The following is a 12,636-nucleotide window of genomic DNA, read 5'->3' on the forward strand; positions in this document are numbered from 1 at the left end:
TAAATCCCGACCCCTACTCTTGAGGAATATATGTTGGGAAGAAAAATCGTTATTTTTTATTATATCGATTTTTTACCTTTCAACTTTAAAATTTTATTTTCTTCAACATTCAATTTTCAAGAAAAATACAGGGTTTTCAATAAGTTTGAAGGTGAATTTGGATATGAAATCCAAAATATGATTTGTAGAAACCCAAAATGTTCCCAAATTTTTAATGAAACTTTCAGGAACAATTGAGCTTCCGTCAAATAGGTCTTGTGGAGATTTTTGGGCTTTCCACTCCTTGCTCTGAGTTTTTTTTTTTTTTATCATATTGTCTTCAATGTTTTCCAAGATAAAATGAACAAATTTTGATGAGTTAAATGTTTATGATATCGTACAAAAATAAGATTTTGAAGATGAGCATCTACTAATCCATCTAATACGAGAGAAAATAATGATTATTATATAAATTGACACATAAATTGATACAAAAACTTAAGCCACAACTTCCTATGCACAACGCACTCATTATGTGATAAAATAAGTAGAACTAAAAAGTAAAAATGCTATATATTTAAGTTATTAGAAATTAATCAATAATCTCTCAATTAATTACTAAAAAGTAAAAATGATTATTAAATAGAATTTGCAGATAAAAGGTAAAAATGTTATATATTTAGTGATTAACTAAGAGATTATTGATTAATTTGTCAACTCACTAATTTAATTTGTCAATCCTCTATTTGGAATATTTCACGAACTTTAGAATAAAAATATAAAAAAATTGTGACTATGACTACAATGGCCTACTCAAGTCGTCTCATATAAAGAAAAAGTTGTTGTGATCAATGTTCACCATGATTTTAAAATTTCTCAAGTCGATTTGAGTAAGTTGTCCCGCCAAGGCAAGACAATCAATTTGAACATCCATCACGTCAACTTTTTTAATCTGAGATGACTTGAGCAAGTCATTGTGGTCATAGTCACAAATATTTGTTTTTTCTTCTTCTAAAGTTCATTCATAAAATTCTAGAAATAAAGGATTAATTGATAAAACAAGTGAATTGTCGAATTAATCAATAATTTATCAATTAATTATTAAATATATAACATTTTTTTCCCTCCTATCTTCAAAATTCTATTTACTTCAACAAGTTTGAAGATGATGGATATGGAGAAGAAACCCGGCACCAAGACATTATTTGCATAATCCCAAAATTAATACATGAAAAAGGCAGCAGTAGTAACGCATGAAGACTCCTATTTTTGATTTTATGATGTTGAGAGGAGATGGAGAGTGGGATAGGTGGTGCTTTGGAGTTGCTCTTACATGTGGTATCAAAGACAAGTTTACCAAACCTATATAGGTCGGGTTATCCTTTTTACAACGATAATGATTTATTGTTGATGAAAATAATTGTGTGAGATTGATGTAGATTATTGATTTGATTGATGATGTTCGTAGTTGATTTAAATAGAGTTTTGAGTTTTAAATTAAGCTCTTGATTTTCATCAAATCGATCCCCCATTAATTTCAATTAAGATTGTGATCAAATCTATCTTACACCTAAGATAGATTTGATCTCAATCAATTTCAATTTTGTGAATAGTGTGATCAAATAGATCTCCAAATCAGATCAATTTTCGATTTAGGTTTTAATCCAAATCGATTTTGGGTTTCATTATCAACACGGTTTCAGTTTTTGATTTTGGATTTATTACCAAAAGGGTTATCATTTTCCATTTTTGTTTTTATTTATTACCAATCGATTTTAAGTTTTGGGTTTCTATTATCAAATCGGTTTTAGTTTTTTACCAAATCAATTAATTTTTGAGTTTTTGATAATCCATTATCAAGTTAAGTTTTCAATTTCAATTTATTTAAAGCTTATGGTTGAAGCATTTGTTGTTATAAGAAATATTTATGTAGCAAACAGAAAGTGCCACATATGATTAGTAGGAAACAATATTATAACCACTCATACAAATATACTTCCGGGACCCACACTATTGGCCATTCTCCTCGTACTATTAATAACATATATTCCTTAAATACAACAAAAATAAGGGCATTTAGTGAACAAAATTTTTGCCATTCAATTACAAGATGAAACTATGAAAAACTTAGTTCATAGAAAGTAAATTTTGTCTTCAAATTGTTGGTCGGTAGGAGGTGAAAGGCGCAGGTCTAACACATCCTTTAGCATTATTGTTCAATCACTTGAAGACCATGAAGTCGATATGAGTTCCCAAAATGCCTTCCCAAATTTCTAAAGTGTAAAAAACAACAACATGTTAAAAACATATATATCTATGGGCACTTGTGCTTGCCACCATGGGTGGTCATGTTGTATCTCTTGTAAGAGCTTCTCTATGGACTGATGGATATTTATCAGTCAAGTACGAATGAAATTGCAGCCAATGTGCCATGCAAAATGCCTGATCAAACATGGGTGAAATATGTTATGAGGAAAAATGAGTTTTGTATAAGAATAACACTTAAAGTCTGTATGGTTGGTTGTAGCGAAAACATTTTGAAGGGAAAATGGTCATGGAAAAATGAATTATGTTGTCATTGTTTCATAACTGTCAATCTTGAGGGAAAATTGGTTGTAGGTGATTCTAAGATCAAATGTGGCCTTTGATATTTTCTTGTCATTGTTTCATATAAATATATTGTCTTTCTCATGTCATGATTTATATTTCTTAATTATTATTTATTTTGCAGGAGGCCATCAATAAAATGATTGCTAATGACCCTTCTAATAAACATAACGATCTAGACCATGACCCCGTGGTTGTTGTATGTGCATTATTTTAATTAGGATATTTTATAATTATGATATAATGTTGTGTAGTAAGCATTGATATTAGTAAGTATGATATCATATCATTAGTAGGTATTGATATTATACACTTTTTGTACAGGTTTGTAGTCTTGATAGTCGGGGTCGTGTTCGGGGAATGGGTTCAGGTGTTTCCAAGACTTCCGTGCGTGCTTCAATTCCTTACAAGCAAGCATTGGCGTATGAGACGACAATCCTTCATAATAGAGTGGATAAGTTGACGGAAGCGGTGCAAAAGATGAATGAGACTTTACAACAATCAAAATTTTCTACTAGGACACCAATGCGGTCTTCCACCAATCTCAGCAGTTTTTCACAGGTACAACATTGGCATTTTACTTTTGATAGATGAGTGAACTTCTATTGTTGCAATGATATTGTCTACATGATTTTATAGGTAAGGCCTGATTCTCCACATCATGAGTCACATTCTAATCCACCAAGCATACAGACAGGTCCTTGTAAGGTGAATCGCTTACAACGATCACATGATTGTGTTGTCGAAGGAATAGTGATAGGTGCATTTAATGCAGATTCAGATAGTTACGATATTCTTATAGATGAGGTCCTTGATGGGAATGTGATTCTACAAAGTGGAGAAGGAACATTCGTTGATTTGACATGCGGTGATATTATAGATTAGCCCAAATTTCGAATAGAGTTTAACTGAACAAAGGTATTTTTCTTGTTTTATATTGTAGATAGACACTAAACATAAAAAATTATAATAAAATAATTAAATGTTTGACAATGATAGTTATGAGAATTCTTTTATTTTGTAATTTGGTATATTTATCTTTCTTGCATAATTACTTGACAATGTTTTTTAATTTTTCAACCACAGATTTCGGTAATATGTCGCAAGAAGTAGGAATGTATACTCGGCTTTTGTGCTTAAGTGGACCGAGAAAGACAGATGTTGGTTTTGATTTCTACAAGTGAAATGAAGTTAGTAGAAGATATTTTTTGAGAAACTATTTTAAACATTGGAATGTGGATTAAAATCGACATCATGAAAACGGGGCATGTTGGATTATGATTGCACATGTAAAATTTGAAGGAAAATCGTTTTCATTTGAAAAATGTAAATTTTTGTTTTTTTTGGTGTATTTATTTATTTTGTTAAATTTCAATTTTCTGTCAAATGAAAATTGTCATTTTTTTTTCAGGTGAAAAATATAAAAAATGACAAACAATGATGGTTAAATAAAAAAAAATGTTTGACAAAAAAACGACGGCTTTAAGCCGTCGTTTATAGCTACTAATTAAATTTAAAATTGATAAAAAAAAATGATGGGTTGGGCCGTCATTTTTTTTTACAGACCATAACCGTCGTTTTTTACAACACTTTGTTGACACGTGCCAACCGTCGTTCACTAAAAACGACATCATTATTTACAACTGCTCTTGCGATGCCGTCATTTTTCTTAAAAAACGACGACTTTGGCCTGTCGTTTTTTGTAAAATATGACATATATTAGTCCTAGTCATGTCGTGAACATCACACTGAGCATTGGATCACAATTTCTCATTTTCTCATTGGCCTGTGTTGTGTTGTTGGGTGGAGGCTCCACATGGACATGATTTACACATGTTCACGGTTGTTTCAAAACTGGTCGAGTTCACTTGTTTGTTATTTGAGACAACTTGAGCAAGTGAAAAAGAAAAAAAATATATAATTATCTTTTAAAAATTCATATAATTCTACAAATAAGGGATTAGCCGATTAAATGGGTGAATTGATGAATTAATCAGAAAATTTATTAATTAGTGGTGTTGGAGTGACTTCAAGCTGAAACCTCATATCGCACTTCTTAACTTGAAAGTGGATAGGAACCATAGATGCTTTCACTCGTATCTCAATGAAAAGCATCTGAGGTCACTTCTGCATTATTCGTTATTAATTAACCTATGAATATGTAAGACACAGCCTCTTTGGGATTTAGGGTAGTAAAAGTGGAAAGACAATACGGTAAAAGAAAAAAAAAAAAAAAAAGAGGAAGAAGGCAGGGAGGAGGGGCGTAAGGGTAAAAATAATAAAATTAGAGGGATATTTTTATAAAAAAAATGAGAGAAAAAGATAGTAAAATTAAAACTATTCCTCAAGATCATGAATAGAAAGTGCCACCTATGATTAGTAGGAAACTATGATAAGATTGGCCCAAATATTATTATTAAAAAATAAAATGCAACAATTTTTAAATTTAATCTATTTAAAAAAAAAAAAAAAAGCAACAAAGTCATTTACAAAATAACCAGTTTTGTAAATAATTTTTTTATATCCAATTTTGTAATTTTTGAAAAGGTCATATCAGCCTTCAATAAAGAATGTTATGGTTATTTGCATACTCTCACCCAGGGTAATCAAACTGATGACATAATAACTTTTTCTTTTTATTTCAAAGAATAATGGTACCTAAATGTCTTTAAAGAGATCTTTGGTTTTGTAACCAAGTTGATGACTTTTGGGAAAATCTTTTGGGTAGTTTTAAAACCCATGGATATGTATTTAGAAAATATTTAGAAGATTGGGGATAGCCCCCAAATGGTAATGAAATGTTTTTACCAAACAAGGTATTATGTGTACTTGTATTTATTTAATTTTATCTCTTGTACATTAGATGTTAAATATATATACAGGTCCTGTTCAGCATCAAACATTTTGGCCAACATTTTAACCAATCATTTTTGTCCTACATGGGTTAGAAGTTTTGGAATGAGCTGATTTTTGGTGAGGATGATCTCTACGGTGAGGAGATCATCCTCTCCAAAAATCAGCCCATTCCAAAACTTTTATCTCCATGTTTACAAGTTGAAAAATCGTGGACCGTCAATTTTTTGTAAACCATTTTTGATAGGGTTAGAAGTTTTGGAATGGGCTGATTTTTGGTGATGATGATCTCCTCACCGTAGAGATCATCCTCACCAAAAATCAGCCCATTCCAAAACTTCTAACTCATGTTTTGAAAAATGTTTTGCCAAAATGTTTGGTGCTGAACATTTCCCACATATATATACACGGTCGGGTTTTGTAGACACATAAAGCTACTTATAAAGCTACAACATTTTTGTCTTATATGATTAAAAAGGTTCGGAATGGGCTGATTTTTTGTGAGGATGATCTCTGTGGTGACGGTATCATCCTTGCAAAAAATCATTTCATTCCAAAACTTCTAACCCAATCAAAAGTGATTTACAAAAATTGGACGGTTTAAAATTTTTCAACTTGTAAACATGGGGCTAGAAGTTTCATAATGAGCTGATTTTTGGCAAAGATGATCTCCTCACCATAGAGATCATCCTCACAAAAAATCAGCTCATTCCAAACATTTTTTCTCATATAAGACAAAACACATTGTAGCTTTATGTGTATATGGATCCTAATCCATATATATATATATATGGGAGCGGTTCAGCAGCCCCTTATGGTGCCCCATATGGTGCCACGCATTTTTTGTAAATCACTTTTGGGGTTACAAGTTTTGGAATAGGCTGATTTTTTGTAAGGATGATCTCTACGGTGAAGAGATCATCCTCACAAAAAATCAGCTAATTTCAAAGCTTGTAACCCATGTTTTGAAAAATGCGTGGCACCATATGGGGCACCTTAATGGGGCTGCTGAACCGCTCCATATATATATATATATATGGGTCGGGTTCAAACGACACACATTGCGACAACGTGTTTTGTCTTATATGAGCAAAAATGTTTGGAATGGGCTGATTTTTTGTGAGGATGATCTCTATGGTGAGGAGATCATCCTTGCCAAAAATCAGCTCATTATGAAACTTCTAGACCGTCCAATTTTTGTTGAAAAATTATAGACCGTCCAATTTTTGTAAATCAATTTTGATGGGGTTAAAATTTTTGGAATGGGATGATTTTTTGCCAGGATGATCCCCTCATCACTGAGATCATCCTCACAAAAAATCAGCCCATTCCAAACATTTTTTCCCATATAAGACAAACACGTTGTCGCAATGTGTGTCATGGGAACCCCACCCTATATATATATATATATATATATTTGAAAAAAGGGTATGACATGTTAATTGGGCTTGTTGTTTGCTAAAATACTTTCTAATACTTGGAAAGCGAATAATTGGGCAAAATTTAGAATAAACTAGCATGAGGCATGTGCAAACGCATATGTAACGAAAGGATTTATTTGTAATTTAAAATATTGATTCAAGGATTTTTTTATTTTTGTAGTTTTTGAAAAGTAATTTTAATTGAACTCCGAGAGGTACATGAAGCGCTTAAGTTTGGAAGGTTGCACGGATATCATCGGCTTCTATCACGTGTGGATTTTGCTCGATGCACCATTGAATTCTCCTAGAGGGAAACAAACAATGAATCAAGTGGCTAGCTATTTTTCTCAGTCGTGTCGACGTGACTTCAATTCACACTTTGCTGATGTGGATACAAATCATAGATGCTTTTCATTGAGATATGAGTGAAAAGAATCTACGATTCTGTGAGCACCTCACATCAGCAAAGTGTGAATTGAGGTCAATCTTGAGGTCACTCCATTATTATTATTATTTTCACTCCACAAATAAGGTTGAAGTAATTCGATTGATATCCATAGTTTAGTAATAGGAGGCATGTGAAATTGGAGAAAAAATGAAAATAAAAGAGGATCACGTAAAGTCTTTAAGTCCAAGTGCTCCCAATTTCACATTAGCCGTGTGTTGGGAGAAGGGTCCACTTAGGAATGATTTACACATGTTTACAATGGTTTCGAAAATGATCGAGTTCACTCGGGCAAATCATCCTCGTCTAGAAGGCAAGATGGTAAATTTGAATCATCAATCACATTGACTTATTTGATATTTGAGTCATCTTGATCATAGTCACAAAATTTTCTGATTTTTTTTTTTTAAATCATAAAATTCTCGGAATAAAGGATCAATAGATTAAATTGGTGAATCAATTTATTAATTAATGGAATATGAATTATACACATGTTTACAATGGTTTCGAAAATGATCGAGTTGACTCAGGCAAGTCATCCTCGTCTCGAAGGCAAGATAGTAAATTTGAATCATCAATCACATTGACTTGTTTGATATTTGAGTCGTCTTGATCATAGTCACAAAAATTTTTGATTTAAAAAATATATATATATATCATAAAATTCTCTGAATAAAGGGTCAGTAGATTAATTGGAGAATTAATTTATCAATTAATGGAATATGTATTATTTTTATCTTTCATGGAAATTTTATTTTCTTCATTATTCAAATATCAAGAACAAGATAAGATTTTCATTTAGGTTGAAAATGATGGATTCGGGGAAGAAACCCAAAGCATCATTTGTATAATCTCTAAAATATTCTTGGTTTTTTTTTATGAAACTTTCATGAACTTATATGAATTAATCGAACTGAACCTCTGTCGAATAATTGCTAAATCTGAACTCGGTCAACTATGATCTTTGTCTCGAAGGCAACTTGGCTTAAGTATAATTTGAGGTAAATATAATCAATTTTTGACCATTTTGTCTAAGAGGAACATGATCATTGGTACCCTGCCACAGTACAGACCCGGGTTCAATTCCTGGTTGGTGCAATTCTTTTTAAAAAATTTCCTTATTTCATGAAATATATATTTTTTTTTAAATCAGAAATTTTCAAAGGGTACATAAATGATTTTTTTTTTTTTTTTAATCAAAACCCATCATGTTCAATATCCTTATAAATTCTGCCTTGTTCTTTAGATTTGAATATTGAAGAAAATAAAAAAATAAAAATTCAATCATAAAGAATAAAAACATTATCATTTAATCAAAAAATTATTGATTAATTCATTAATTCGTCAATTTAATCTGCTAGACCCTTATTGGTAGAATTTTACGAAAATATATGATTGTTTTGGTCCCATATTGATGTTTTGAGACTCAGGCCCAAGCCCAAGTCAGTTCTACAAAAAGGCTGATCAATTAGTTGCAGTGTCAGGAACAAATGACCCAACTAATTTTTTTTCTTGGTGAGAGATGAAATTCACCCTCTATCATCTTGGCAACTTTTCTTTCTTCACATAACGTCTATTCATACCATAAATTAAGAATCGTGATAATCTTACTACCCTACATGGCACACTCAATCCAATCTCCTGACGTGATAAGTTCAGCAACCGTAAAATTGAACACCTCGGGATACACATTTTTTACGGGGAAGTGCAATTTTGTATCCCAAGGGGTATAAATCTATGGTTCCCGAACTTGTCACATTAGAAGAGTCAATTGAGTGTGCCACATGGAGTAGTCAGATTATCGCGACTCTTAAAGTAATTGTAATTAATGACTTCAGTATCCTCGTCTTCAACCGGTAGCAAAAAATCTTTCTTTTTTGTCTTTCTTCAATCCTTGACTTAAAATCTACAAAATTAGTCGTCTTTAATTTAAGATTACATCTACTACAACCTTCACATATCAACGCAAGATGTGATTTTTGGGTAAGTAAAAACAGCTGTAATTTTGAATAGATAAATCTAGGATTTTCTATAAATGATTAAGTTAAATTTAAAACAATAGACCGAGATAATGTTTAATATATTAAAAGGTTGGATTGAAAATGATTGACTTTGAATTTTGAGTAGAAAATCTAGGATTTTCTCAAAAGGTTAAGAGAAGATTGAAAGTAATGGATTCAAGGTAATGTTGAAAATTTTAAATAATATGCATAAAGGTTGAAGAGATTGAAGATGAATGATTTTGAAAAGAAAACTCTTGGTACCTTTATGGGGTTAACTCAATGGTAAAACTTGCAACAAGATTTTGTTCCATTTGGTCATGTGTTCAAAATTGGACTAACCTTTTTTTTATTTACCCTATTGAACATGATGAAACTTTCGTGGGGTCGAAGAGTTCGATTGGGAGTCGGTCTCCAAATAGTGCGTGAGACAAGTTTTTGCCTCATATAGCTTGTGCCGAAAATCAAAAGAAATTTAGGATAGATGGTGAGACCCAACCGAGTTGTTGATTCAAAGGAGCTTATCTCTTTCAAATCATGTGTGGACGAGTTTTTTACTCAAACAACTCATGTCGAAGATCGAAGGAAAGTTTAGGACAGATGGTGAAACCCATCAGAGATGTCAATCGGAGGCCTGACCTCCCGAATTGTAGTATATAGATTGAAAATGAGGGCATTTAAGTCATTATCCATTAATATATGAATGATACTAAACTGACTAAAAAAAAGAATCATTCATTTTTTGCAGGAAAAAAATTCAATTCAGTGTATTTGAGTGTTTTCTTTTAGAATTTCTATTGGCACGACAACTTTTGCAAACAGCACCCAAAGATGTGTGTTACTTCTTTAGTCGTTTACGAAGTCAGGTTAGAGCGACTCTTAGGCCAATTACAAGTAAGGTCTTTCTTGAAAACTATCGTAGACGCGAGATTCTTGGTCCAAAGTCATCTCTCGTGATACGTGGTGGCATCAATTTTATAAATGATTACTTTTTAATAGCCGTACGATATCGAATAATTGATGGAAGTTTAATTGGTGTTCACACGATGTAATAAGACACGTGGATGACCAAAACTTGCTCGTGTCGGCCACGTGAAGTACACACGCGCGGGTCGCGCCTTGTTTATGGTGAGTAAAACAAATCCAAATCGCCTCTTCGTTGACCCCGATTTTCATGTGACGACGACACATGACCGGCATGAAATATGCCCACTATCATTTTAGGGCTATTTAGACATACCCCTCCATCCTTTAATGAATATTAGAGATACTCCTTGCGTTTTCAAACTGTTGATGTGACCCTTTGACCATAGTCTCCTATAAAAAAAAATTTATGTACTGACGTAAAATACCCTTGCCTTCAACTTCTAATAAAAAGAAGGAAAATGTTGAAGTAATATTAAAATGTATATTGTTTCTCACATTGCTGACGTGGATATATGTACGAAACCATAGATGCTTTTCATCGACAATGTGAGAATCAATGTACATTTCAATATTATTCCGACACAATTCAAAAAATAACACCTTTGGTAAAATTTTCTTCCAAAAATCAATCATTTTCAACTCTCAAAAATCAGTCATCTTCAAAATCTTCAACCTCTTAGATAAATTATTTAAGAGTCGTGTTGGAGTGATCTCAAACTAGAACCTCATATCGCACTTCTTGATGTGAAAGTGGATAGCAACCACAGATGTTTTTTTATTTGTATTTCCTATACACTTTCATGTCAAGAAGTACGACATGGGGTTCTAGCTTGAGGTCACTTTAGCATTATTCATTATTTAAATATATTTAAAATTAAAAAAAAAAAACTTTTTTAAAAAGACATCAATTTTTCAATTAAAATTCATATTATTTTTTAATTCTCAAAAATCGTATCTTACTCTTACAATTTGAAGGCTAAATAATGTTAGGTTGAAAATAGGACTGAAAAAATCAAATATATCTTAATTGATAAATTGGGGGTAAAAATCTATCTAATTTTACATTCTAAAAACATGGGCATTGGACCCATAAACTTTCATTTGTAAGGGTCAAACTAAGTGTATGAAAATAAAATTATAAATAATAACATATATATTTTTCAATAATAAAAGTGGTCAAATATACTTAATAATCCATTAAACATTTTACAAAAATATATCTATTCAACTTTAGTATAGATACTTACAATATCTAAAGATACTATCAAAGTTGTTCCTGAAGCTTTTTAAAAAGACAAATCAGATGGAAAATTAAGAATTTTTAATTTTTAAAAGTTTTATAAAATAACAATGATACCACTTTCACCAATTAATAAAATAGAAATATCTTTCACCAAATTAATAGAATACTTTTATAGAGAAGACGAAGTAAAAGGAGCTACACAAATTTGGATCTCACACGAACACGTTGTTAGTTTTCAATTTACAAAATTAACATTTTCTTTATGAAATGTTAGAATCTTTTTAATTAATATCTTAAATTAAATATAAGCCCTCTTGATACATGTTTGCACATGAAAAACACTTACCTTACTAACTTGGTAAGATTTCTAATCTCACTACAGGTCATTGAGCTCAAATGGATTACTAAAATGGCAATCCAACACAACAACCTTATAGATTTTATGGAAAAATAAGATTAAAATCTAAAAAGCTTTTTAGTTTTTTGGCATGATCTAAGATTTTGAAAATGGAAAGTTACTGAACTCCCATTGAAATCCCAAAACTAAAATTTAATGATGAAAAATAAGTTTTTTTAATTTTTTTTTAAAGTGCATATAATTTTGTCCTCTACATCCTTGCGGCATCAAATCATATTTTTAGATGCCATAAGGTGAGGTCGACTCTTACTAAGATTTGAACTCTTACTGAGTTAGTAAGACTATACTTACTCTTTGCACATCCACCTATTGTTGTACAAGTAAATATAAAAAATAAGAATTTATAAAAAGTTTGAGCTGGCCATGACTCTAGAAATAATTTTGTTCAGATTGTTCCTTCATGGAAATATATACAAATAATAATTCTTAAAAGATTTGTGGGGGCCATGACCCTATGTAATTTTCCCCTGTCAAAAAAAAAAAAAAAAATCTCATTTTAAGATTTGAAGAATGATGAAGACACAACATGAAAAGAGTCTATATTTGACAGCCCAAGAATGTCGAATTTCATAAAATTTGACGGACCGAGGTGTCAAATTTTCATTGTCAAATATTTTTTTTCGATGAATCGAAACTATTAAATTAATGGAGGATGAGAGAAATTTGATGGCTATAAGTTGTCAAATTAAGGATCGTCAAAAATTTCAACAGTCATAGGCTATTAAAATTCGCTTTCTAAAATT

General features: G+C 31.4%; 1 protein-coding gene across 2 annotated transcripts; it reads left to right on the forward strand.

The window, feature by feature from the left end:
* Nucleotides 1-2,914: 2,914 nt before the first annotated feature.
* Nucleotides 2,915-3,884, forward strand: LOC147394939 (uncharacterized). 2 transcript variants are annotated; one of them, XR_015181652.1, is made up of 3 exons: nucleotides 2,915-3,116; nucleotides 3,226-3,504; nucleotides 3,673-3,884. XR_015181652.1 is itself a non-coding variant. In XM_086454476.1 (3 exons), exons 1-2 carry the CDS (start codon nucleotides 2,947-2,949, stop codon nucleotides 3,469-3,471), a joined length of 447 nt encoding a protein of 148 aa, XP_086310602.1. In that variant the 5' UTR covers nucleotides 2,915-2,946; the 3' UTR covers nucleotides 3,472-3,504; nucleotides 3,673-3,884. The 2 variants fall into 2 exon arrangements, 1 of the variants encoding a protein (XP_086310602.1); XM_086454476.1 differs by having other exon boundaries at nucleotides 2,915-3,147.
* The last annotated feature ends 8,752 nt before the right edge of the window (nucleotides 3,885-12,636 follow it).

Source organism: Akebia trifoliata, chromosome 9 (assembly GCF_017979445.1).
Source record: "Akebia trifoliata isolate Shusen 1 chromosome 9, ASM1797944v1, whole genome shotgun sequence".
NCBI classification, from domain to species: Eukaryota; Viridiplantae; Streptophyta; class Magnoliopsida; order Ranunculales; family Lardizabalaceae; genus Akebia; species Akebia trifoliata.